At 44.0% G+C, this 24,424-nt stretch overlaps 6 protein-coding genes across 7 annotated transcripts; 3 read left to right on the forward strand and 3 right to left on the reverse strand.

The window, feature by feature from the left end:
* Positions 1 to 3: 3 nt before the first annotated feature.
* On the reverse strand, positions 4 to 3,713 carry LOC6613708 (endophilin-A). 2 transcript variants are annotated; one of them, XR_004362013.1, is made up of 3 exons: positions 3,316 to 3,713; positions 1,884 to 3,148; positions 4 to 1,829 (listed from the first exon to the last, which is right to left on the reverse strand). XR_004362013.1 is itself a non-coding variant. In XM_032720986.1 (2 exons), the coding sequence occupies exon 2, from the start codon at positions 3,079 to 3,081 to the stop codon at positions 1,972 to 1,974; it is 1,110 nt and encodes a 369-aa protein (XP_032576877.1). In that variant the 5' UTR covers positions 3,082 to 3,148; positions 3,316 to 3,713; the 3' UTR covers positions 4 to 1,971. The 2 variants fall into 2 exon arrangements, 1 of the variants encoding a protein (XP_032576877.1); XM_032720986.1 differs by having other exon boundaries at positions 4 to 3,148.
* Positions 3,714 to 4,497: 784 nt separating this feature from the next.
* On the forward strand, positions 4,498 to 5,383 carry LOC6613709. The gene is made up of 2 exons (XM_002038143.2): positions 4,498 to 4,757; positions 4,829 to 5,383. The coding sequence occupies exons 1-2, from the start codon at positions 4,704 to 4,706 to the stop codon at positions 5,279 to 5,281; spliced, it is 507 nt and encodes a 168-aa protein (XP_002038179.1). The 5' UTR covers positions 4,498 to 4,703; the 3' UTR covers positions 5,282 to 5,383.
* Positions 5,384 to 7,386: 2,003 nt separating this feature from the next.
* LOC6613710 lies at positions 7,387 to 8,023 on the forward strand. The gene is made up of 2 exons (XM_002038144.2): positions 7,387 to 7,478; positions 7,550 to 8,023. Exons 1-2 carry the CDS (start codon positions 7,434 to 7,436, stop codon positions 7,877 to 7,879), a joined length of 375 nt encoding a protein of 124 aa, XP_002038180.1. The 5' UTR covers positions 7,387 to 7,433; the 3' UTR covers positions 7,880 to 8,023.
* A 46-nt stretch (positions 8,024 to 8,069) lies between these two features.
* On the forward strand, positions 8,070 to 8,689 carry LOC6613711. Its single transcript, XM_002038145.2, has one exon. The coding sequence runs from the start codon at positions 8,157 to 8,159 to the stop codon at positions 8,574 to 8,576; it is 420 nt and encodes a 139-aa protein (XP_002038181.1). The 5' UTR covers positions 8,070 to 8,156; the 3' UTR covers positions 8,577 to 8,689.
* Positions 8,690 to 9,203: 514 nt separating this feature from the next.
* On the reverse strand, positions 9,204 to 10,897 carry LOC6613712 (opsin Rh2). Its single transcript, XM_002038146.2, has 4 exons — positions 10,746 to 10,897; positions 9,713 to 10,629; positions 9,602 to 9,635; positions 9,204 to 9,547 (listed from the first exon to the last, which is right to left on the reverse strand). The coding sequence occupies exons 1-4, from the start codon at positions 10,842 to 10,844 to the stop codon at positions 9,452 to 9,454; spliced, it is 1,146 nt and encodes a 381-aa protein (XP_002038182.1). The 5' UTR covers positions 10,845 to 10,897; the 3' UTR covers positions 9,204 to 9,451.
* Positions 10,898 to 11,002: 105 nt separating this feature from the next.
* LOC6613713 (low molecular weight phosphotyrosine protein phosphatase 1) lies at positions 11,003 to 12,188 on the reverse strand. The gene is made up of 4 exons (XM_002038147.2): positions 11,976 to 12,188; positions 11,734 to 11,915; positions 11,507 to 11,680; positions 11,003 to 11,449 (listed from the first exon to the last, which is right to left on the reverse strand). The coding sequence occupies exons 1-4, from the start codon at positions 12,007 to 12,009 to the stop codon at positions 11,087 to 11,089; spliced, it is 753 nt and encodes a 250-aa protein (XP_002038183.1). The 5' UTR covers positions 12,010 to 12,188; the 3' UTR covers positions 11,003 to 11,086.
* Positions 12,189 to 24,424: the final 12,236 nt, after the last annotated feature.

The raw sequence follows: 24,424 nt of genomic DNA on the forward strand, positions 1-24,424 counted from the left end.
TGCTTGTGTTTTTTTCTCTCAGTTATGACTTTGAACGAAAGACACATTAAAAATTAAATTTTATTAATTTTGGTTTGCATAAATTAGGGTCTTCAGTTTTAGCGTAGTTATTATTATTATGTATATGCCTGGTAATGTATATTAATTCAAGTTACCGCCCACACAAAAATGCAAAATTACAATAATTATTGTTTGAAGTTCTGGTATCGCATGGAAGGATAGTCTCCAGGCGATGGGGGGATCCTCCCCAGATGGATGGGGTGGATCCTCTGGAAATGTTCGCACTGGCAGTCTGTCCGTCCACGAGGCAAATGTTTCATCTTCGCACTCAAATATATAACTTTGTTAAATGGTTTCTTGGCATTTAACAAATTCATTATCAACACAAGTTGCATGGCTTTCAGATCAATGTTTTTCTTCATACGTAAATATATGTATCTTGTGTATATCTTTCCTAAACGTACGAGTATATACATTCGTATGTATATCGGACACGTATGCCAACATGAGACTATTTTGAATCATTTTATCGGTTTGCCGTCGAATGTTTATTATTCTCGTTAAATATATAAATATTTGATCTAGAGTTGCGGTTGGTAAACGCGTTAGTAGGTTTGTAAGTGTTGCTATGCTTCGATTGACTTGACTGGATTTTGCTTACGTTTAAAGTTATTATTATCAACATTTTTGTGGAAATAGTTTAACTAGTATTATGCTTGTTGGTTGGTATTGTTTAGGAGGATTCTGTTACATTTACTTGCCGCTAGTACTGTTTATCTGTTATCATCGTTTAAATATTCATTATATTGTTTACGTTGCTGCTCAGTATAATTTATAATAAATACATAATAATAAATATACATGTAGATAATACGCTTAATAAATATATTTATACATATATTTGATTTCATTTAATATATATATATATAGTTGTTATGTATATAATTAACAAAAAAAACAACACACATAAAAAGGAGCAAAAAGTAGGATACAAATTTCGCTTGTTTCATCCTTGCAAAAATTGAATTGAATTATTCTTTACATTGAACAACGAACATCAAGAACGGTATTCCGTATGCCTTTTAGAATAGAGTGTGGGGAGAGTATTGTTTTTGCACAAATATACGTAGGTAGAGTAGGTATATGTAGGTATTTCGGGTATATAATAAATATATGGGCGTATGGTGTGGATACGTAGCTTTGGCCTATAAATGGACATTGCATAGAGAGCGCATTGGCGTAGGTAGGGTTTAAATTACAACGATGAGACCGGATAAAAGACCTCCGACGACTGGAGGCTAGACGAACTCAGGTGGAAGGACACAAGAGACGCGCCTCCATGGGTGATTAAGATTACACGGGTAATTTAGTTAATTAGCTAGAGTGCTTTTCTGTTTGCTTCTGCCGCCGGCCAACTGTTCTAATACGTGATCGATCTATTGTGTGAAGTAGCACTAAAAGTTCGCACTTGCAACGAACAACAACGCTGACGCTTGAGAATCAAAGGTAAAAACGCAAGGAAGTGGCATTGCGCGCGTAACATCTTGTAAATTTAGTTAGTTAATACATTACATTAATTTAACTCGTAGTTAATTTGTTAATTATTGTGTTGCCAACTGGTATAATTTTGCACATAAAATTTAGTTAGCTTGCTCTATGGCCACCATGAATTTAGCCTGCTGTGTGCTAGCTAAGCCGTATCGTAATATCCGTAATCGTAGTAACCCGCTCATCTAATTCAACTATATATATATATTTGCATTTATGTGCTGCTTCTGCTGCTGCTGCTTCTGCTTCTGCATCGGCTTCGGCTGCCCAATTTCGCGCCTCTGGTGGCGAAACCAACATTAAGGTTATTGTTCTCCAATCAGCGATCTACGTACGTCTTCAGCCAGTTTGATAGGATGGGATTGGTTTAGGGGATGGGAGTCCGGGTTCGGGATCAATACGAGGAACAGGATGAGGAACAGCCTAGTTGCCATTGGGCAGGGGCACCTGCACCTGAACGTAGGACTGCGGGAAGTAACCGGTGCGGCCATTCACCGCGCCCTCGAACCAGTTGTCGTCGACGCGATTCAACAGGGTGATGATGTCGTTCTCCTTGAAGGCCAGTTCGCCGGGATTCTCCGGCTCGAAGTCGTAGAGGGCCTGGCAGCAGGGCTGCTGCTGGCGCTGCGGCGTTACGGCCATCGACTTGGCGGGCGAGCGCATCGGCGAGGGCAACGGCGAGGCGCTCGAACTAATGTGAGACGGCGTGCCATCTTCGTTGAGGCCGCCGCCACCGCCGTCCAAGTTCAGATCGAGCAGCGTCTTGGGCACGAACTCGTTGCGTGGCCGGCTCTCCGCCTCGGAGCGCTTCTCCTGCAGTGTCTCCTGCAGGCCTCGAAGGACATCCGCGCATTGCGAATGAAAATCGTATAGTGCCTCGGCAAAGGTGACCAGCTGGGAGACGTGCTCCGTATCGTTCTCGAGCAAATTGAACATGCCCACCTGGGCCAGCTGGAGCGATTCACCGAACTTGTCCTCGGCACCACGAATCTCATCGTCCTTGGCCTGCCGGCGACGCTTGCAGTCGAAGTCTAGTCGCCGGCCCTGCAGCTTCTTGCGATGATGCATTACCTCCTTGAGGTCTTTGGTCTGCATATGATGCAGTGGCTCCAAAAAGTTCTGCTTGATGTTGTCGTCCAGCGAATACTTGACGTCGGCCATCTGTTTCAGCGCTTCGCCGAATTCGACGAGCGCCTGCGCGAACACGCTGTTGTCCTCGCCGAGCTTCTTCCCATAAGTCAGCATGCATTCCGCGAGCAGGCCCTCCGGTTGCGGATACGTATTGGACTTGGCCTGCCCGGACAGCTTCGAGATGCCCTTGACCGCTGCCATTTTGGCCCGTGCCGTCGGGTTCGGCTGCAGGAACTCCTTCGTCTTCAGCTGCAGCTCCTCCACCAGCTCCACGGTGACGTCCGTCTTGCGTTCCATCTCCATGAAGTCCATGTCCAGTTTGGTGCCCTCGGCACCGCCCATCTTCTCCGTCATATACTGGTTGGCCTTGTTGATCTGCTTTTTGAGTCCGGCGAAAGCCATGGCTGCTGCTGTCTCTTCTGGTTTTCTTCCTCTGGTTAAATTGGTCTTGGGGCGCTCGACGCAGTTGCTGTGAACGGGTTGGTTGGGTTAGTCGAGACTCGATTTCAAATTCAATGTCAATATCATCATGTCAACAATTTCATCAATGGACCCAATGGATGGCTGCCTCACTGACTGCCCGACTGGCTGGCTGAGTGTGTCTATTTTTAAAACGTTTACGTTTGGAAGACTTACGCGGACTGCACTTTTCTCCGTTCCTTCTCCGCTGGGGGTGCTACTTTCCGGGGTTCTTCTGCTCGCTCAGTGGAGGCTGCGAGTGGGGAAACTCGGATTGGCTTGGTGAACTGTAGCCCGAGTTCGAGTTCTACTTTTGCTGACTACTGCGGGCACTTTCACTCGCTTCGCTTGCTCTGCACGTTCTGCCCCCGTTTTTTTTGTTGCTCTGCTCGTAATCTTCGATTTTTTCCAGAACCTTGGGCTGCGTAATGTTTGAAGGACCGTGAGTCGTTACTACTACTACTGGTCGCGCGCAGGGGGCGGGGGCTCTGGGGTCGTGTTTTCCACTCGGCTCGCAAAAATCAATATCTTGACTGTGTACAACAATTTTCAACGGCACTAAGCCACTGGAGCTGCGGGACTATCGATAGTTCTGTTAAAAACACTCAGTGTGGCCGGTCTTCCGCAAAATACCACACTCATTCGCATGCAATACATGCATGACATACACGGAATACGGCCATCTCTAGGCATATTTTAAAGATGTGAGGGACTTAACATTTTTCTTTAATTTCTCTAATGTAAATAAAACAATATATTTACGTAATACAATATATTAAACATTAAAGTATTATATATATTTTATGTCAACAAGCCAGAAGCACATAAATCGTTAACATAATATCTAACATTTAATAGCTAATATTTACAATGTTAATGCATTAAAAAATTTGATTTTGAAATCTATGTTGATTAGCAGAGTTATCGGTGTCAATATCGATATATTGAGTCACGACTCTCTTCCAAAGACACTAGAATAAATATGGTCGGTCCCACTGTCCTTGCACATGCTGTTAATCGAACTGCTGTTAGATTAGAATAACAGTTTGGCGCGCAAAGTCCTAACATTACAATACTTGTAAATATATTATATTGATAGAAAACGTACTCAGCTAAAATAAAGCTGTATAACTGCTGATGAATGTTACGCTACGATAAAAATGCAATGACTCAGAATGGAAAGAATATCATCTTAACTGTTTACCAAAATAACTGTGTGCAAAATAACCAGTAGCACAGCAGTCAATTTTATCTTTCCAGAAGGTGGCACATATAATCCCAGGAAAATGTCTAGATAAACCCGATTTGCATCATCCCACCTTGTTTTATATATATTCTGGCTCTATCTGAACAGATAACCCCCGAGAGGTACTTAGCACCACCGAACAAATAATATACATGTAAATCAGTTCAATCGCAGTAGAAATAGTTGAGATATCAGAGATAAGGTCGTCCCGCCGTGTTTTTAATGGCGTATAAAAGCCGCAAGCCGTTGTGCTTTTGGCAATTAGTCTCGACGAAACCCAACGACTGAGAACCAAGTGAACTCAGATAAAATTAAAGAAATGAAATTCGCAATTGTTGTACTGGCGGCCAGCATTGCCTGCATCAGCGCACAGGTGAGGAGTTGTGGCCCGCCCCCCATTAAGTGGATTATTATGTAACCGAATTATCATAATTTACTCGAAAGGGCCCTGGAGCTCCTGCTGGAAATCCCCTTGCCGGAAATCCATTTGCCGCCGCCAATCCGTATGCGGCTGCCTTTAATCCCTTCCTAAATGGAATTTTCGGAGGAGCTGGCACTGGAGCTGCCGCCGGAGTAGCCGCTCCCGTGGCACCATCTGCTCCCTTTGGAGGCGCCTCGATTTCCTCCTTCTTCCAGTCGATAGTCCTGCAACGCGAAGCCGAGCGCCTGCTTTCCCAGCCTGACTTCCCCGCCGACCTGGCGGAGCGCGTCCTGGATGTGGTGGCCACCTCGGAGGAGTCGATCAGTGGCTGCAACAACGCCACTTTGCCCTGGCTGCAGATCCGCTGTGTCAAGCCTCTGCTGACCGCGGCCAAGAACCAGCTGAAGGTCATCGACGATGAGTGGCAGGCACGTTTGGCCGCCACCGCCAGTCCCGCTGGAGCAGATGCTGCCTAGGATCCCAGTCCTGTCCTCCCGCTGCCTTAGTGTCCATTACTTCCTAGCTCAGCAATCGACCAACATAGATGCAATAAAATTTAAATAAGCTTAATGCTGGAATTTCCTATGCTGTTTTGTGGTGTGGAAAGGTGTGTGCGTGGGGGGCAGGGCAAAGGACTCCTGACTTAGGACATGCTTTGATGTGGCCGGCCAAGCTTTGCATTCCGCTGCTTTATTAAATTTCCCATCGGGAATCACAAATTTTGGCGTTGCCTTTTTGACGCTTTTCGGGGCGCAAATACTTGGCTGCTCACGTCACCATCACGAAAATCCTAGTTCCGTCGCTTCGACCTCGACTAAAAGGATGCTTATGATTTGGAAAGACAGAGATGTCAAAATGAAGTTATAAACTAATAATTTGTATAAATTAATAATTTTACTTTCGGTTTTTTTTTTAAGATTTTTCATTCATTTATGGAATTATTTGCCAGCGGTAAAATTATTTTAAACTTGTTTGTAAAATAAGTATTAAATAAGCTAACTTGTAGATTTTAAAAAGGCAATATAGTTTAATAATTAATTATTAATATATAAAATTAAGAATTAATAAAAAATAATTGTTATAATCTAACAATACCATAATGATTGAATTTTCAGCCAAATATATTGGCCAAGTCGTCATCACTTCGACGCACACTTGAGCAATTTTGGCCATCGCTGGAACTTGACGCATTTTGGCCAAATATTTGCACTGAGTTCCTCTGCTTTGGCTGCGGGTTTTTTTTCCCTGACCTCCCTGGCCCAGCCCATTTTGAGGGGTTATGACAGCCCTTTTATGCACTTATCCATTGGCGCCGCCAATTGTTTCCAGTGCATGATTTGCTGCTTCTCAATTGGAGCCCTTTAAGTTGAGGGTCAGAGAGTCAGCTCGCTTGAGTTGCGTCCAGTTGCGGCGGCAATGTTGATTTATGTGCCAGTGCAGCTCCAATTATCCAATGTCCTCACTCAAATTGCCGGCCATCCTGCCCTCCTTCGATGTGAATCGAATCGATTCGATTTGATATGGCTTCTGGATTTGCATTTCAATTCGAATTCCGGGCTTAGGACCTGTGGTTATTAAATGGCTTGGCTTAACGAGCCAAGGACCGGCCACAAATGACCAAATGACGAAGGGGCCATTGGCTGTTGGATAAGCCACGAACAAAGCCTGAATGGGGGCAAGTTTGAATTCAGATTGAAATATGTAATTAAATGTAAATTTCCAACATACACAACACCCGTCGCTTCACAAGATGGCGAGTGAAAAGTTTTTGGGCCAATTAATGAAAGTATTTGGGGATTGAAACTCGAGTTGGTTCGTAGTCATTACAACAATGCGGGCCAAACTTGGCCAACTTTGGTGTAGTGTTAGCCGCGAACTGATCGACCAGCCCTCCGAAACTAAACCTCAACCGAATGAACCGCCTTAAGCTCTGTTTTGGTAATGCAAAAGTTGCGGCATTTGAAATTCAGGCAGCGGCAGCAAAACAAAAAATGGTAATTTCGAGCACAGAATGAAATCCAGCCGCAACTGCCCAACTAAGAGTACATATAAATCCGAAATTGGTTAGAGGAAAAAATTAAAAAAATAAAAGCAAAATGCGACACACACGAAGGGATTCTACGGAAAGTGCATGTATGGAAATTTGTTTTCGGTTTGCGGCTTTTGTTTTGATGCAAAAGTTGTGTGCCCCCCAAAGTAGGCAACAAAATTTCTGCGGCTTTGGCCTGTGTCAAAGTTCGTTAGTTCGTTTGTTAGTCGACGATATTGTGGGTCGCAAAAATTAGTGCAAAAACTAAATCCGTTCAAGACCAAACTTCCAATCGAATAGTGAATCATCTACGAACAGAATGTTGTTTATCCGCAGTTTGCTATTAGCACTTGCTACTGTTATTTGATCTCCGAGTGCCACTTCCGCTGATAAAGTTATCTAATTAATCCGGCAAATATACGCTTATGGACCAACATAAAACATAATGGGGTTGAGGCTATCGTTTCGTATTGCACTCAGATAGATGGTGAGATAAAGTGAGGCTGTAAACTCTATCTAAGCGCAAACAGAAGATAAGTTTGAATGTCTTTGAAGTTTTTCAAATTGTGCTTCAGTCGGTCATTGAAAGTTTCGAGAAAATGTCGAGTGCAGTGCTGATAGCTTTCTGCGTCTTGGTTGTTTTGGTAATTGAAAATAAAACTAAAAAGAAAATCTTTAAAAATAATCTATTTGCACATATATATGCTCCCAATAGACCGGACAATCGGTTGGCCAAAATGTGGCGGTGCAACAGTCAATTGATTGGGCCAATGAACAGTTCAAAGTCGCTCAAGTTGTGGCCCAAGGAAAGCTACCCAACAATCTTGAGGCCCAGAACGATGCCAATGACCAGCTGGACACTCTGAAACTGGCTTTATCCCATTGCGAGGCTGAGCTGAAATCCACCCAAAGTGTCGATCTTCACAAGACTTGTGTTAAAGCCGTGTTCGCTGGCTTTTACACTGCTTTGGATCGCTTGGCCGCGGAACACTGGCCCATTTTTGGAGCCACCTCTGGTGCCTCACGAATTGGATTCTTCTGCTAACTAATCATTCTAAAGAGTTTAGCCACAGATGGGAATATTTAGGACTCTACTAGATACTAGACTATTTGTACCATCGTTCTAATATGTATTAAGTTATACAGATTTTGAATATTTTCGGAATAATAAAAAGTTGTTAGGGTTGGATGGATTTGTTTTACTATGTTGTAGTCGTACTTGTATTTAAGTCATTTTTTTATTGCTTTTGTATAGAGCTGCCTATGACAAGCCATTTATTCTACAGTTTAACAAAATTTTTGGTTTGGACACTTAGCTTACAATGAGTTGGCTGTCAACCATTTTCGGTATTATTTTGATAACACTTTTGTGTACGGTATGGATATCAGCGCATCCGCGATGGGAGCAAATGGCCCAAGCTGTGGCCACCCAGATGAAGTACGACGACCGGTATAGAATCCACACCGCATCTAAGGCAGCCAAAAAAGTGGATACGCAGATCCACGACTTCTACGTCAAGCTGGAGAACCAGAAGAAGGTAGCTGCCCGTGAAATATTGGATAGTGCATACACTGAAACGGCCAAATGCATCGAGGTGTTCTACAGTGGAGAGCTGGAGCAGCAGTTTAAGGACTGCATCGAGCACGTCACCAGTCTGCACATGGAAAGGCTGAAGTCACTCCTCCATTTTACCACTAAGCGACAGGCCAGCGGAGCAAGCAGACTTAACATCTGGCACTGATGATACCCTGGAGTCCTCCCAGGATCGCTGGCAGGCATCGAGTCTGCTTTCTTTGCGCCCAGTGCTTTCTGATGTACTTTAATTAGACAGTCAACTCGAGACCCGTCACTGCAGCTTTTCATCTCAATCTGGGTGGGTGTGATTTCAGTGGAAGGGGATGGCATTCTAGTGCTCATTAGGCAAATGCTTGGTGTGGAAGGCAGGAGGTCGCGGGTGGTGGCTGTTTCGTAATTATAATCATTAGACGCGAGACAAAACCCTCACAAAGCAAATAGCGACATTAGCTGCGTGGAAATGTGTGTCAATGAAGATGAATCTGCCCGAGACGCCAGGGAGTTGAACCCTGTGACTGGCATTGTGGATTTCGCAACGCTGGAGGGTCCTCCTTCGTGGAAGCTCGAAATTACGAGAGTTTTGGGTTTTGGAGGACTAATGAGAATGCAATGAGTGAGTGGCAAAATGCATGCATATTTCCATTCACAAGTTCAATCATTTGCTCTGATTTAATTGCGTTCCTAGGGGATGTCCCTGAATACTTTGGGTATAGGGAAGTCAGCTTTTTAGGACTTAATGGCTTTACATATATGTATACGGGAAATCTGCATAATTAATAGTTTAAACGCAAACTAGGCATTGGTAATTCTATTTGCAACTTCGTTACAATATTTACAATATGTAATAAGATTAGAAACAAGTAAGTTTTAAAACAATTTGCAAACTAGCTTTATTTTGTAAAGTTTTAGGAAGCTACTTTTTGTTATGCTGAGGCTTATTCCATTTTTTTTTACATTTTTGTATCACTTTACGATATTGCATCACTTTTTTTAAACTTTTCTGTGCCCTTTGCAGGCAATTGCGTTGCTTTTTTTCATGGTTTAAGCCTTTGAATCCGCCTCAGATGTAGTTTCCGTATCGGAAGCAGGTGCATCCGGCTTCGGCTCATCCGTATTGCCAAACACACACATAGGACACTAAAGGGAGAGGAAGGATTAGTTAAGGACATTAAAATGGCCAACAAGGTCTACCTTTTCCTTGAGAACTATGCGGTACTTGGGATGGCTAAGGAAATTAGGAAGAAATATATTAAATTTACATGGATTTTTAATTTATTATTTATAGTTTAAAACTTCATTCACCTAATGCCGTACACAATCGGATTGTAGACTGCGCTCGTCTTGGCGAAAGTCGCTCCCCAAATGGTCGTCAGTGGGGTCAATCCGTCGATTTTGAAGAGTCCGAAGTAGCAGATGACAAGGTATGGTGTCCATGCCATAAACCATAGGGAGATGGTAGTTAGAGCCACCTTGGCCAGCTTTCCCTCGGCACTTTTGTCACAATCCTCCGAGCTCCGCAGAGATTTCACATTCATCTTCTTGGCCTGTTCCCGCATCGCTTTTTCATGGGCTGCCACGGCGGCAATGATGAACCAGTAGGAGTAGCAGATGAGGAACAGTGGAGTGTAGTACACGAAGAGGGAGTAGGTGATTAAATAAGATCGAGGATTCCACAGGCGCGTCATATAGTCGATGCTGCAGGCAGTCAGATTGCCCTCGGGCACATAGGCGCTCCAACCAACCAAGGGCATGACTGTCCAGAAGACAGCCATCATCCAGATGAAAAGTATCTTCATTATAGACGTCTTGATGGTCATGGGTGTGCCATTGATACCCTTCACGATCACATTGTACCGATCGAAGGCGATCATGCACATGGACCAGATGGACACACAACCAAAGAGCGAGCCACATCCCGCGTAGATGTCGCACCACAGCGGCCCGAGCACCCAAGTCTCGTAGTAGAAGTTAATAATCATCACCGGCGACTGGGAGGCCATCATACAGAAGTCGGAGAAGGCCAGGTTGAGGACGAGCAAATTTGCCGGCGTGCGCAGCGACTTTGTTCCACCGAAAATGTAGACCACCACTCCGTTGCCGCAGCACGAGATGATCATAATGGCCAGGGTGAACAATCCCAGGATTTTGCTCATCATGGGATCCATGGGCGCGAAGCGGCTCCAGTAGGGGTTCACCAGGTGCGCCATGTCGGGCAGCACCTGCGGGATTGTAAGAGGTGATAAGTTGAAGTGTCATCACAAAGGATGGTTCTGTATTTACCAACTTTCATTCAAAGGTAACCCTATACAACCCATCATTTCCCCCAATCACTCACATTGTCCAGCACGGAACCATTGCCGCTCGACTGGGCCTGAAACCTGGGCCCAGAATGGGCCAGGTCGAATGGCGTCTCCGGCAAATGACTGCGCTCCATGCTCAGCTACCCGCAACCCCTTTGACTAGACGATGGCTCATCGAAGTGGATCTGAGCCAAGAGGCCGAATTCCCAGCCCTTTATAGATGGTTGCTAAGCCAATTAGCCGCTCATCAAAAGAGGCGGAGAAGTCTTATAGACGGCGGACAGCTGCCGGATAAAAGTCAATTTTATTTTATTTCATACGCTACATAATCTTAGCGCAAGGTTAATTTGCCGCCTTTGAATATTAGTTAGTGACACTAAAGGGCAGCCAGAAATTTCTGTCCGCATTTGTGGCACAGTTTTCGCTGCACTCCTTGGCTGTACGATGGCATCGATGTCTTCGAGTTGGATGGGTCGGTCGATGAGGACATCAGTCCACCGGAGGATCTTACATCCGTGTTTAGCAGATATATGCCACTGTTGTTATGGCTCGTTTCCGTCACATGATTCGCCTTAGCCGAGTCCTGCGGCGTATTATCCTTGCCGGGGTAGTAGAGCTCATCATCATCGGTGCTGGGCAGCTCGTACTTAACAATGTCCACTTTTTGGCTAAGGATGAGCTGCTTGCAGCACTCTTTGATTTGGTAGTAGGCGGATCGAAAGCTCTTGAGCTTGTGGGTCTGGATGGATTGCAATTGTTGTTACAAGTGGGTTGCCTAATGCTTAGATAAACTCACTGGAGATAGGCTGTCTATAAAGGCCGGCAGTCCATTCTTGCCAAACGAACTCAGAAGAAGTACCTTGCAGTGTTTGCCGGCCCTGTTGTCCGCAGCCCAGAGGAGCAGTTCTTTGAACACGGCCTCATCCATTGCCACAACATAATCAAAGTACAGAAAATCATTCACGCTGAACTATATAAGCAGGATTATATATGTGGAGTTCATAAGTTCAAAGATAAGTTCACCTGACGACAAAAGTGATCGGATCGCAGTCCGTGCTCCCGCAGAATTTGCAGGCATCGTTTGTTCGGTCGTCGTCCAGTGTTCCATGTCCTCAGACCGGCGCTATCCACCTCCCAGTAGAGACTCGTCTTGACCATCAGATTCTGCATAATCACCTCGGCCATCGGAGAGCTGCACGAGTTGCCTTCGAAATGGTTTTCCTTGCAAAATTGCAATAAATTCAAAACAAAATGCCACTTCTTACCCATGCACACAAAAAGTATTTTCTTGAAAGTCATTTTTCTCTTTATACGTTTTACTTGGCTAAATTCTCCCACTTTCAACTATAATTTAAACTAATTTTCCTAACTTCTTTTTCGAGACTTATGTTGTATTTGACTGAGTTTTTAAATTGCCTGAAATACATGTCGAACGGAACAAATGACACGGCTTACTGGGTGGACTTCCTTTGTCCATTCAATCTACTGAATGGCCTGCTCCGTTTAGCCCAATGAACTCGACTTCAAGGTGGAGTAAATGACCGTTTGCTAAGATAATCATCCCCACTAATGACTTTTTACACCACTTGCAGTCCTCCCAACACATTGAGGACAATGCTTGTTCTGTACTCGTGTGCCACGCCCACAAACCCATTATTCTGCCCAAAAGGGGCGGGTGGCAAGATAGTGTCACGTGGCTGTCAGGTGTTGGCCACGTACAGTCTTGTCGCGAGCTGCATTCGAAATTAGTCAACAGGTTCAGCGAACTTCCAGCCGAGGTAAGGAAAATTGGATGAGAAGAAGGCCAATACCAGTCATGTATGTTAAATGGCCAGAAAACATGCACTAAACTTAAAGCATTTTGGCTTTTAAAATGCATGATTATAGTTTATAGTCATAGCAAACTAAAGTCATAGTCTAATAGAAATGTATTAAATATGAAATTTAAATTCTAGTAACTTTTCGCTTTAATATAATATATTGGTTACTTCCGAGATTGAAGTCTATGTGTTTTTCCGTGTAGTAATGATTGACCCAATCCCTGCTTATACTAATGTCATGTCACGATGGCACTTCAGCGGACAATGCAGCTGGAATTCATTTTAATTCAGTCTCAATTAAACGACTTCTGTGTGAACTCTCGGATCAATTTTGAACATTTCAGAGGGCGAAACACTATGCCAGCGTTTTTTGTTCGCTCTTTATTTTTTATTTCGATTTACCTTGCCCCTTGTTGAGGCGAGTGGAGCGACGAGTTGGCTTGTAACTTGGCCATTGGCAATATCCAATTGGAATTGCATTGAACGACTAAATTGAAAATGCAGCGAAAAAGCATATTTCACTTATCACTTTTCACACAAAACACACAAGCAAAGGCCAAAACAAAGGGCACTCTGGCCAAAAGGGGTGGCCGCTTGAGGTGGAGGGGGCGGGGGTGTTGCCAGGAAAAGCGGGCCAAATGAAATTGTAAGCGCAAAAGTAAAGCACAACAGCAACATGCAGCACACTTGCAACAGCAACAACAACGCCAGCGAAAACAGCAACAAGTCACTCACCAACCGGGTGAGTGGGAAATAATATGTGTGCTCGCATGCAGGATGGCTGGTGGGTGGTTGGGTGGCTTGGGTGGCTTGGGTGGTTCGGTGGTGCAAAGCGCGTTAGATGCCGGACGGAAGTGTGGCTCTGGCACTGCATTGTTGTTTTAATTAAAAACAAACCTACCGAGCTGCTGGCCCGACAAAAACAGAAGCTGGCAAAAAAAAAAGGCAAAGCCAAAGTGAGCAACCTGAGAGGACAGAACGCAGGCGGGCTGTAGTGTGGTTGAAAGTGTTGAATATTTGGAGCAAAGCTAAAAAACACAAACACAAGAAGCAAATTGTGGAAAAATCCGAGAAAAATGTAGCACGAAGTAAAGAAAACCCAACGGACACACACAAGCGGAAATGTGCGACTATCTGCTCATACATATGTAAGTGTTGCCGCTTATGTGTTTTGCTGCATTGGCTAATAGCAACCGTAATGCTGTGGCAGCATTTCGACCAAATTAAGGGATGAGCCACACCTAATGGCACTTTAAACGAAGCAACCGAGTTGAAAATGCGAATAAAAAATGAAGAACAAATGCAGCTGAGGCCTGACCTGGCTGGCGCAAATGCTTTTTGTTGACCACCAAATGCAATTTACAGCACAACAATCGGCGGTGAACGCAAAATGTGGCAACTGCCCCAGAAGAAACTAATAAAACACACAACTTTGTTGGCCTGGCCGCCCAGGAACTGCATTAACTGACCAGTGAGTATGTATATGTATATATGTATGTATGTACATAGGTGCAGCCAGCAACAAAAGCGGCAACAAAAGGGGCAACAAAGGGGGGCAAACCAACAAGAGTTGGTACAAAAACATCAACAGCATCCTCATAGTTTTGGCCACAAAGCACACACAATTAGACATGGAGCCCGAGTAGACAGGTGAAGGGATGTGAGTGGGCTGGTTGGGTGGGTGGAGAGTTGGAAAAGCTGAGTGGGTCGGAAAAGTGCAGCGCGTTTGCGGGCATTTCCCGCTGATTGAGGTACAGCGTACACACATACATACATATACGTATATATATGTATTTCCGGGTTTGCTTTTTAAAATTAAATTTGCCATGAGCACATGTGAATATATGTATGTAGTCTAGGACTTGATCCTTGCTGCTGCTGAACGGCGCCAGAGGTCCTTTTTCGTTGCTAAACAAACCACAACAACCACTTTGTATGGGATTTTGCTGTGCGTTCAGGTGTGAAAATTAAATTAAATTGTTTGCCAAAAAGGGGCGTGACACTGTGTTAGCTAATTACATATATGAATGCGGGCACGATAAATATTTATTGTCGCCACAGTCAGACATTTTCATTTGCACAAAAATTAATCGCTGAGAACAAAAACTCCGAGATTACACACTGCCACTTCAAGATTACGTATACATTGACGTTCAAACATTGAAAACACTAAAAGATTAAACTATATTACTAATTATACAGCACAAAAAGCTATTATCACATGTAGTGACGAAGCGCGCCTCAAGTGTGGGAATGCCACTGCTATAAATACATACAAATACATGAAAAAATTAAAATCTAATGTATAACATGTGGCAAAAACACTAATTTTAAGATATTTAAATATATTTTTTCAACTTTAATGAAATGCTTTACAATCCCGATGTACTTAACGCAATTTCTCCCCTTCGTGCATTATCTTATCTTTTGAACATTTTTAAACAGATAAATAACAATAATATTGTATTGCCCGCTTTTGGGCCGTTGGTTGATTTTTTGCTGAGAAATGTCTGGGGAAACCCATTAATAAATGCTGCAGACGAGCAACGGAAACTGACCTCAGATAGGCGGATCGAAGGAAACCCAAGCGGGCCCGAACTCATTAAAAAGCCAAAGGCAAATATGGCCGAGCGTCTTGGCCATTTCCTTAACCTTAAATTCGACCTCATCAATAGCGACGGCGGCAGCCAGTTGAAAAGTCGTCTGACCGAGATTTTTTGTGGCCGATAATGCGGCACGTAGCGGCAATTCAGCAAATGATGCAGTAGGAAGCTTTCCACTGGAACGGGTACGGGCTCGGGAATGGGGCACGTTCCGGTGGGGCAAGTCAATCGTCTGGAGCGGCATCTTCATCTTCGGCGCAGCTCGTAAGTCATTTACCATTTTGAGGTATTTAATGAGCCAAAAACTTTGGGCCGCACATAAATTAAAAGTCGACTTGAACGCATTCAGGATCCCTGCGGATTCGCCAGGGGTCAGGGTCAGGTGTCCGCCCGTCTGACCAGCAATATGGCTCTATTAGCATGCCCATTAAAATTAGACAAATGGTTGCCATTGCCGGTCGCCGTTTCGCATATCCGCAACTTCAGCCCAGTCCGCAGATTTATGGCCATATGAAGGTTCGTTGGCTGGATGGATTTTGGCCGGCCTTTCGCCGCAATCACATTCGCCACTTGAGAGAAATGCGCCGCTGCCGTTGGTTATGATAAATGATTTTGTTGCCCATCAGCGCAAATGCATGCATGTGTTTGTGTGTGTGCGCGGCACAGTGTGTGTGAAGGTCGTCCAAAGTCGTCCTGGGGTAATTGGCAAGAGCAGGTAAGGGTCATACTCTATTAAAGGTTCCAAAAAGAATGTAAACTTCAAATTTTACATAAACTATTTTTAAGAAATAATTGATCGATTATTATGAATATTTTATTCCTTATCATTAGTATTATTAGTAACTGAGACCATAGTTATAGGTGTACTTATAAATGCACCATTTAAACAAAAATATTTAGAATGTAGAATACCTATTCAATCGAAATTTCTAAATATATTTATAAATATTTATAAGTAATATTTAAACAAAATTTCTAACTAAACTAAAAATAGTGTGTTTTTGTTAACTGTTTGCCTGGTTTTAGGTACTTCTTGCTTTAAAATTTGGCACTTCCACTTTAAGGAACCGACACTTTCTCCAATTGAGCTGCCTGTATGGAATGAGATTTTCCGCCTTGATTCCCTTTGCTGGCGCAAGCTCTTTGTGTTTGCCTAAGCGGCTTCCACTTGGCATTTTCTTCTGTACCGGTCCGGAGTCCGGACTGGGCCGAAAGTCCTTGGCAAATTTAACCCTTCACTTCATTAAACGTACTTGCCGATACCCCGTGGGCACACAAATCACTTTGGCCGCAGATACAAAGGCTGGCAAGGATTCGATTGGGTGTGGCCATAGAAATTCGACATATAGCCAAACAAAAGCCTAATCGTGCAGCTGCCACATCTTCTACTTCTCACTGGCCACGCCCACAACGGTTCAGAGGAGGAGGAGGAGGAGATCCGTTGAAGCTACCGCCTTTTGGTTGTAATCCATCAACCTGCTTCGGTTTTGATTTGGGGCCACTGTCGCAACAAATACGGCAAACAACAGAGCGAGGAATTGGCATGGATGGGTGAAAGGGTTTTGGTTTTCTTTTTTCGAGGCGGAGAAGGTGAAGCTGGTGGATTTGGGAGCTGGAGATGAAGTTGTAGGCCTGCCACAATGAGCCCAAAACGTTGCCAGCAAATTGTTTTCCATTCTCTGTTTGCCGGTGCGTGTTGTTCCTACATCCGTTCGGTGTTTTAGGTATTTAAGCATTTAGTCAGTCGGCTGAGCCTCTTTCACTCCAATCTTTCGGTCCATTCAGTTGTCATTTTGTCCACTCTTCTCCTAGGCCAGCCAGCCCATTGTGGACGAAGTGAACTAAATGCGGGGGCAAATATGACAAATTAAGCCTTCAGGCAAAAGCCAAAGCATACTTTTGTGTGCCGCCCCATATTGTTTCCGATATTAGATGGTTGTTGTTGGCTGACCAAAGTTAACCAATTAGGTTAATTAATAAATGACACATGATTTTTTGCAAAACACGTGCAAAATTTTTAATTTTACATTAGGAAATGAAAAAATGAATTTTAAATTGCAAATAATTATGTTGATTTGCGCTGTTTTGTGTATTCTATTTCCATGTTCCATTCTTTTTTAAATTATTAAACAGCTTTTCGAGTATTTTTTTTGGTTTTTTATAGAATTTATTTGGCTCAGCACTGATGTCTAAATCTTTGGTCTTTGAAAACAGCTCAATTAATAAAGTTTCCATTGTGGCTGCTGGCCAATTTTGCGAACATCTTCGACACTCGGCACTCTATTTCGACCACATCTCGTGTTTCACCCTTGAGTTGTCAATCATTTCGATGATGCTGCGATGCACTGGAGATTGGACCAATTTCCGATGAGGATTGCAGCTGGTGTGGCCGCTCATTCTCATCCCATTTCTTTATTGGTCCTTTTGCTGGCGCGTCAATTTCAATGCCGCACGCACATGACTTGGCCGCAAACTTGCTTACTTGGCCATGACTGTCGGAGGAGGGCCGCAAGTGCATGGTGGGCATCAGCAGCAGTTGGATAAAGTTTCCTTCACTTTTCGGAACTTGCAACTTTTCTCATTTGTGCGTGTGCATTGGTAAGTTGCACACACCACTTCTTCAGTTCGCAGCCTGCCTTTGCAGCTTTCAAGTTGGAGTGGCATCCAACTGTCGTGTCGACCCTCGTTTCCCTCTGGCCTCTAATAGGACAAGCACGAAACTAATCCGCAACACGACGACAAGAAAATTGAATTCTCGCAACTGTCAAATTGAATCTGCCTGCGCCTGACCCTTCCTTGTTGGCAATTGTGGAATCAAAACTTGAACATATTTGGCTAAGAGGGACTAAGCCCAACTGTTCGCCTTTGTTTAAGAAGGAAGCTGAACGTGATCAGCGGGTAACAAAAAGTTAAAAATTGTAATGAATGAAATTCTATATGAATACTTTTAATAAGAAACACGCATATCCACAATTAGGTCTAAGTTTTAGCCAAAATGTGTCTCCTTTTTTAGTTTGGTTTACCAATTAAAAACGTATTATTTAAATCTCTAAGCCAAAAGATGTTTTTCAAGTGAAAAAACGTTATGAGCAAATGTTGAAAATTGTACATTTCAAAGGCGCTCAGCTTGTAAATAAATTAAAGGCTGACATTTCAAAAATTTAAAAGCATGCTTTTTCGAGTGCCCTGCGTATGAGTGATGTTGCTGTTATTGGCTTCGCTGACTTTTACCCATTGTAAGTGTCGTTTATTGACTTGCCTGGATAATGACAGTCTTCATCGATTACGCGATTATCGCAGTGTCACTTTAGAATTTTTCGCAAAAATTTCCTCATTTTCGGGGCGGAAAAGCTTTTAGCCTTCGCCCCTCGTGACCGCCCCCGCCCACTCCCCACTCCTCAATCTCAATCCCAAACGTATGTATTCGCAACGCCCACTCTGCGTCATTCGGCGGGCGAAATTGCTGCGCTTCAAGTGTAATATCACTTAAGCTCTTAAGCAGTCAACACCAAGCAGAGGAAAAAAATAAATAAAAACAGCCAACCAGCCGCCTCAATTGCCACACTTTCAGCTGATTGGCGTGGCCACGCCCCCTTTTGGCCTTCAAAAACCGGGGGCCAAATAAGAACACAAAACTCCCCGTCTGTCTCATCCAGAACGAAAATAAAATGTCTCTAATGTGCGCCGAGCTGTTTAGCGCTAAAAGGATTTTGCAGTTTGAGCTGCAGTCAGCGTCAACAGAAGTGCAATAATTGAACAAAGGCACATTTGCATTTGCCGGGGCATAAAACAACGAGCAGGTGAGAGCGTAGGAGGTTCACTTGCGTAGGACAGGTGAGATACAACCAAATGCTATTTGCGCGGCACTGCCAAATAAGCAATCAACAAGAACACGACAGCGAATTAGTCACCTGCACACGGTGGCAGTCCGTTTGGAAATGAGGTGCGGAAGTGCAGGGCGGAAATTTATGTTGTAAGGTGCATAATGCAAATGCAGGCAAACAATAAAATAACGAGTTGTCTGTGCAAGCAAATTGCATCGGGAACACAAAAACAAGTGAGTCAGTCAGCTTGCAGCACGTGCCGGAGTCAAGGAGGCAATCGCCTCATGCTCGGCTGCCTCCTCTAACAAACGTGGCACAAACGACAACACTCAGTCGCAGACAGCCGGGCTAACAAGCCGAGTCCAAAGGACAACCGAAGGAGCCATGCCAGCAGCAACTCCTACCAGACAGGCAAAAATTTGGCGCTTGTTTGCATATTTGAGCTCCTGTTTGCCACCTTTGTTGGCCCAGGTGTGCACGGCGAACAAAGAAACGGCTTGACAACTCAGACACTGCGAAAATAGAGTTTAACGATTTCTGAATGTTTAAAAACATACTTTTTCCAACTAGTTTGAAGATAGTTGGAGAAACCTATGTTAAATAGATAGAAACTGATTTTAGACATAAGCAAGGTAGTAGTAGTAGCTAGATAAATGTGAATAATAACACAGATCTGTTCAGATTTCGCGAATCAATTACCGCGCTGTCCGCAGTTGTTTGCATCTGCACCACGAAAAGAATCCAATTTAACGACGCAACGCTGTTCCGGATCCAATAGAATGTCCAAACATGCTGCCCCTCATTAGGGAAATCTCGTTTCTGTGCATGTTTAATTTAAAGCTCAAATCGAAATGCTGCGTGACTTAATTAAATTGCAATGCCATCGAAGGGGAAGCCAGGGTTATCCATCCATTCACCCCAATCGTGCCACTGATGCCACCCATGCCACACTGTCAGTGGCAATAACAATTTAGATAAACATTGAAGGCGGCATGTGGCGCGTGATATGCAAACGTGCGTAATTAACCTTTTGAAATGGATAGCAGGTGGAATGCCCCTCCCCATCTGCTTTGAATAATGCCCACAGTCTATATATATGTGTATCCGCTGGCTAATCACCAAGTGCAGCTGATGAGTCCAAATACTGCACGTTCGAATTGAAATCGGCGCCGCGGCGCTGATGGCGCTAATCTAGATGCCACATCCCCGCAAGGAGTAACTCCCCTAAACTATCAACAAATAGCATTAGGCATAATTATCAGCTTAGTGCAAGTATCGAAGGCAGCTGTTGTTGTTCTGGCCACAAGGCTGGGCCTTCGCTTTCTTGGCCAAATGTCTTCATTGTCGTGGCCATCAAAGGGACTTGCAAATGGCATTTGCAATGACATTTGAGTCCTCATTCCGCACCTACCACCACCGCACCACATGTATGTACGTATATGGTAAGCCTCTGAAGGATAACGCGCTGCGGGTGTGACTAATGTTGACTTGATGATGATTAAGTTGCACGTCCCCCAGGATGCCCCACGTGCGTGTTGACTGTGGGCTGAACTGTGGGCGTGTCTGCCTCGAAGAAACTATCTATGAAAAAAAAATGTGGGCCAAAGGGGAGCAAGCCCATTTCGGTCAAAGTCCCTGTCCACGGCGAACGTGATTTAATTAGAAAGGAAAATACTGCACCGAGTCAAATGAAATACACTTAAACACTTTTTGCCAATAATCAGTCAGTGGCTCGGACCCGCCGGGATTGTCACGGCACCTTTTAATTATGTTGATAATTAGTTGGCGACGTGACGGCTTTGAAGCCCAATCAGCAGTGCTTTCTGCCCCAGAGGCCTGTAATTGTTGGCCAGTAGCCTCGGTTCGGAGCATTGATCTTTGCACCAGAAGCTCCGGGACTTACACGGAAAGAAAAGGTGGAGTAAGTCCATGCAAACATGCCAATAATGCTCAATTATAAAACGATTTCTATTTCATATAAGTGAAATTGTTAAAAGTGGCAGAAGATTGCCTTTGTCTATAACACACCTTACATAATTATGGCAAAGTTTTTAGCTTGAGGCACGTTTGAATTGCACTGCCTGTTTCCATTTAATTGCTAATCATCTTTGTAATTTCTAATAATTTAATTGATTAAACCTATTATAATTGCCTAATATCAATAATAAATGAAAGTAATGATTTTGCTACCGAGCCTTTCGGCTTGTTAGCTCAACTGATTTACTGAATACAATTTATTGAGGCTTAGTGTGAGTGAAACTGGCTGAATGAAATTATATTCATAAAATGTATTTCATTGCAAAGCTTTCATTGTATAGCTACGATAATGGTTACCCAACTGCTGTTTTGGATGATGTAATGACAGTGAGATGACAGCTGTTGAAGCAAGATGGGTAAACAGGGTCAGGTGTGGACGAGAAAAATTGTCAGGTTACGGGACATGGTTGCATTTTGGACATTCGTTACTGGGCTAAGCCTCCACCCGAACTGCCAATCATGTTGGGCTTCCAGCTCCTAGCAGGATCCCGACTCCCGACTCCAGGCCCCTGGCTGCTCGTGGAGACAGCTTCGATAACAGGACGTACCGCAACAGAAAAGTGAAGGGCCAATGCCAGGAGCAGCAGCAGGAGCAGCTGATTCCGGAGTTTAAGCCGGAATAGAGTGACAAACACAAACTGTGGGATAAATATTGCCTGGCAACGTTCTCATTCCTGGCTGACAGCAGCAATTCGAGTTTGGCACTGGGATTGAATGAACCTGGTGCCCTGATGTCCTGATATCCACCCATTCCCATTATTCCATTGGCATTGCTTAGAGCAGAGTCCTTCGGCTGGCCCTGCAACTCCTGATTCCTGGCGACGCATTTCGTCTGTCGCACGTGTCAATGCGTCTTTGAATGCTCAATTAAAATTTCGACTGATTCGGTTGAACCCGGGGGCCAGATCCCACGAAATCGGCTTGTAATTGGGATTTTGCATTTACCTCCTGCCTTCTGACGGACTATTTTGGCCATTCGCTTGTCCGTGGGCTAAGTTTATTGGCGGCCCCCCTCATAAAGTATTCGCTTTAAGAGTACTGCTACACATGGAATAAATATATGGCCACTGTATCATGGAGTATAATCGAGTGAACTTCTATTCCGTATTACTACACAAATAATGATAAGACTCTATTCCATTTTAATCTTTTTTTTAAGAATTTAATATATATATTTAGTATTTATGAATATCTACATTAAGTCCCTAGTTTATATCAACATAATGAATGTTGGAAAATAATTTATTAATATTTTGATTATTTATTTATGTGATAATGAAGTAATGAAAAATTAATTTGTAAATTCTTTTCCAATGCCTTTCATAAGTTTGTGCTCGAATGATTTTCACAGTGTACTTCTCCTATTCCCGATGCTGTTGCAATTTGATTTCCGAACAGGAAACTCTCAGTTTATTGATATGTCGGCATGGGGCCATGCATTTGTGCAAAAATATTGGCAGCCAATTGTATAAGTCATGTTTACAAAACACTTACAGGTCGCACCCAGTCTAGCTGAATAACTGAATGACTGAATGACTGAGCGACTGACTGACTGCCTGAGTGACGAATGAAGTTAATGAAAGTTTATTGAGCACACGGCATTGATTGAGCCATCGAGTGAGCTTGTGATGGAGTGGCTGGATGGGCGGCCACTTTGCCGAGCTTAATGAATTTTGCCAGTTGAGCGGAAACGGAAATACACTGCCTACTATTCGCGATGTGTGATGGTGTGTGTAGGTGCGGGTGTATGTGCTTGTATGTGGGTGTATAGCTAAACAAAACTCTCGCCCATGTTTGTGTGTGGGCGCTTAGGTTGCGAGGAAGGGTTTTCCACATAGCATTCGCTAATGAAACTCCTTTCATTTGCACTTTCTCCATTTAACCGGTTATTAGGCTGCCTTGTGCTTATCACCATCCGCCCATCTCCGAAAGAGACGGCACTTTTCTTGCCAACTTAATCATTTGACTTTTGTCTAAAGTTTCCTTTGAGCTTTTTCCCTGCTATTTGTATTACATTTGTGATCTTAACAACAAATTTACATGCAAATAACTTTTTCAACTTTGGCAGTTTGCACCGATATATACATATAAATGTATATATATATATATATACATAAAGATATACACCCGCACACGTACGCGTATAGTCTCAATTGCCACTTATCAGCTCATCGATGAGGTTGGGAAAAGTTTTATACTTTTTATGGGTTCTTTTTTTTCCTTCTTTTTCGGGGGCGAAACTTGAACAGTTGTTATTCCATTTCTGTTTGAGTTTTTTTGTATGTTATTGAAATCGCTCGGGGGAGATCCGTGAAACAAATCGCACAGGCCTGGCATTAATCTGTGATTTTAATGCGCCGCCATTAATTCAGGCTAAGCCGAGTCCTTTAATAGCCGTAAAGTGTTGACGACTCCCGCACCGCCGTTAGTGTCCTCCGCTTTGGTTCCTGGACCATGACAGCGGTGTCGGATGGGTGGAACCACTCAGCCGCACTCTAGTGGCAATCATGCCGGTGTGGGCTGGCCGTGGGCTTGGGTTTGGATCTGGTTCTGTGTCCGGATCTGGGTCTGCTGAGGTGCCTATAATCATAAATTACGACCGAACCCAATGCGGTTGACTTTCGCAGGCGTATACGCGATATCCCACTGTCAGTGGAGCTGGGGAAACGGAAGGCAGCAGAGAGGATGCTCCTTTGATGCACTGCACGGACTTAATGTGATTTATTTGCATTGCGGTTGGCTGACCACAGTGGCGGCCACGTGAATAGCGGCCACTCCAGGTGCGGAGCAAGCCAAGCGATGACCTCTGACCCGCAGGCGTGCTGCAAAGGAGCCGTTGCAGTCCAGCGTTCATAATTTAATCACACCCGCCTTCCCTCATCCGCTGGTTGATCAAACAAATACACGCACATCTGGTGCGGCGATGCTGGGTAATTAAAATGCATTTTGCTGCAGGATTTAATTGTGACCCCCGATTGCACAATTTAAAATGCATGACATGCTGATCAAAATTTCGACAGCCAGAGGCTAAGAGGCCAGAGATCGCAGGCAAATGCAGCTGCTCCCTGCGGCGCCGCTTCCTTGGGGATTTCCACTTCCCATTTTCATCCGGGCTCCAACGTGGGCTCAAGCAATCACTTCGCATTTCCGCCCGCACCACATGGCGCCATGATGTTTTTCTGGTGTTGCACACACACATTTGTAGGAGTTGTGACTCGTTTGTCCGCCCTGCGCATTTGTGTTTGGTAATTTTGATTTGTTTGCTGCATTTTATACATGTTTTTTTCCGGTCGCAAGGGAAAATTGATTTCGGCAAATGATGTTGGCTTTGCTGATGTTTTTGTGCCGCCCCTGTTTGCCAACCAATTTTGCTCGGTTTCGTTTTTTGGCAAGTAAATATGCGTTTAAGCAAATATTTTAGCTTGTTGAG

Source organism: Drosophila sechellia, chromosome 3R (genome assembly GCF_004382195.2).
Source record: "Drosophila sechellia strain sech25 chromosome 3R, ASM438219v1, whole genome shotgun sequence".
Taxonomy (NCBI): domain Eukaryota; kingdom Metazoa; phylum Arthropoda; class Insecta; order Diptera; family Drosophilidae; genus Drosophila; species Drosophila sechellia.

Coding starts and splice junctions, on each gene's coding strand:
- LOC6613708 (XM_032720986.1), bottom strand. CDS start 3,081: ATGGCTTTCGCCGGACTCAAAAAGCAGATCAACAAGGCCAACCAGTAT.
- LOC6613709 (XM_002038143.2), top strand. CDS start 4,704: ATGAAATTCGCAATTGTTGTACTGGCGGCCAGCATTGCCTGCATCAGC. Junction 4,758..4,828: donor TTGCCTGCATCAGCGCACAG/GTGAGGAGTTGT, acceptor TTTACTCGAAAG/GGCCCTGGAGCTCCTGCTGG.
- LOC6613710 (XM_002038144.2), top strand. CDS start 7,434: ATGTCGAGTGCAGTGCTGATAGCTTTCTGCGTCTTGGTTGTTTTG. Junction 7,479..7,549: donor TCTGCGTCTTGGTTGTTTTG/GTAATTGAAAAT, acceptor TGCTCCCAATAG/ACCGGACAATCGGTTGGCCA.
- LOC6613711 (XM_002038145.2), top strand. CDS start 8,157: ATGAGTTGGCTGTCAACCATTTTCGGTATTATTTTGATAACACTTTTG.
- LOC6613712 (XM_002038146.2), bottom strand. CDS start 10,844: ATGGAGCGCAGTCATTTGCCGGAGACGCCATTCGACCTGGCCCATTCT. Junction 10,630..10,745: donor ATGGTTCCGTGCTGGACAAT/GTGAGTGATTGG, acceptor ACAATCCCGCAG/GTGCTGCCCGACATGGCGCA. Junction 9,636..9,712: donor CCGATTGTGTACGGCATTAG/GTGAATGAAGTT, acceptor TAATTTCCTTAG/CCATCCCAAGTACCGCATAG.
- LOC6613713 (XM_002038147.2), bottom strand. CDS start 12,009: ATGACTTTCAAGAAAATACTTTTTGTGTGCATGG. Junction 11,916..11,975: donor AATACTTTTTGTGTGCATGG/GTAAGAAGTGGC, acceptor ACCATTTCGAAG/GCAACTCGTGCAGCTCTCCG. Junction 11,681..11,733: donor CCGATCACTTTTGTCGTCAG/GTGAACTTATCT, acceptor CTGCTTATATAG/TTCAGCGTGAATGATTTTCT.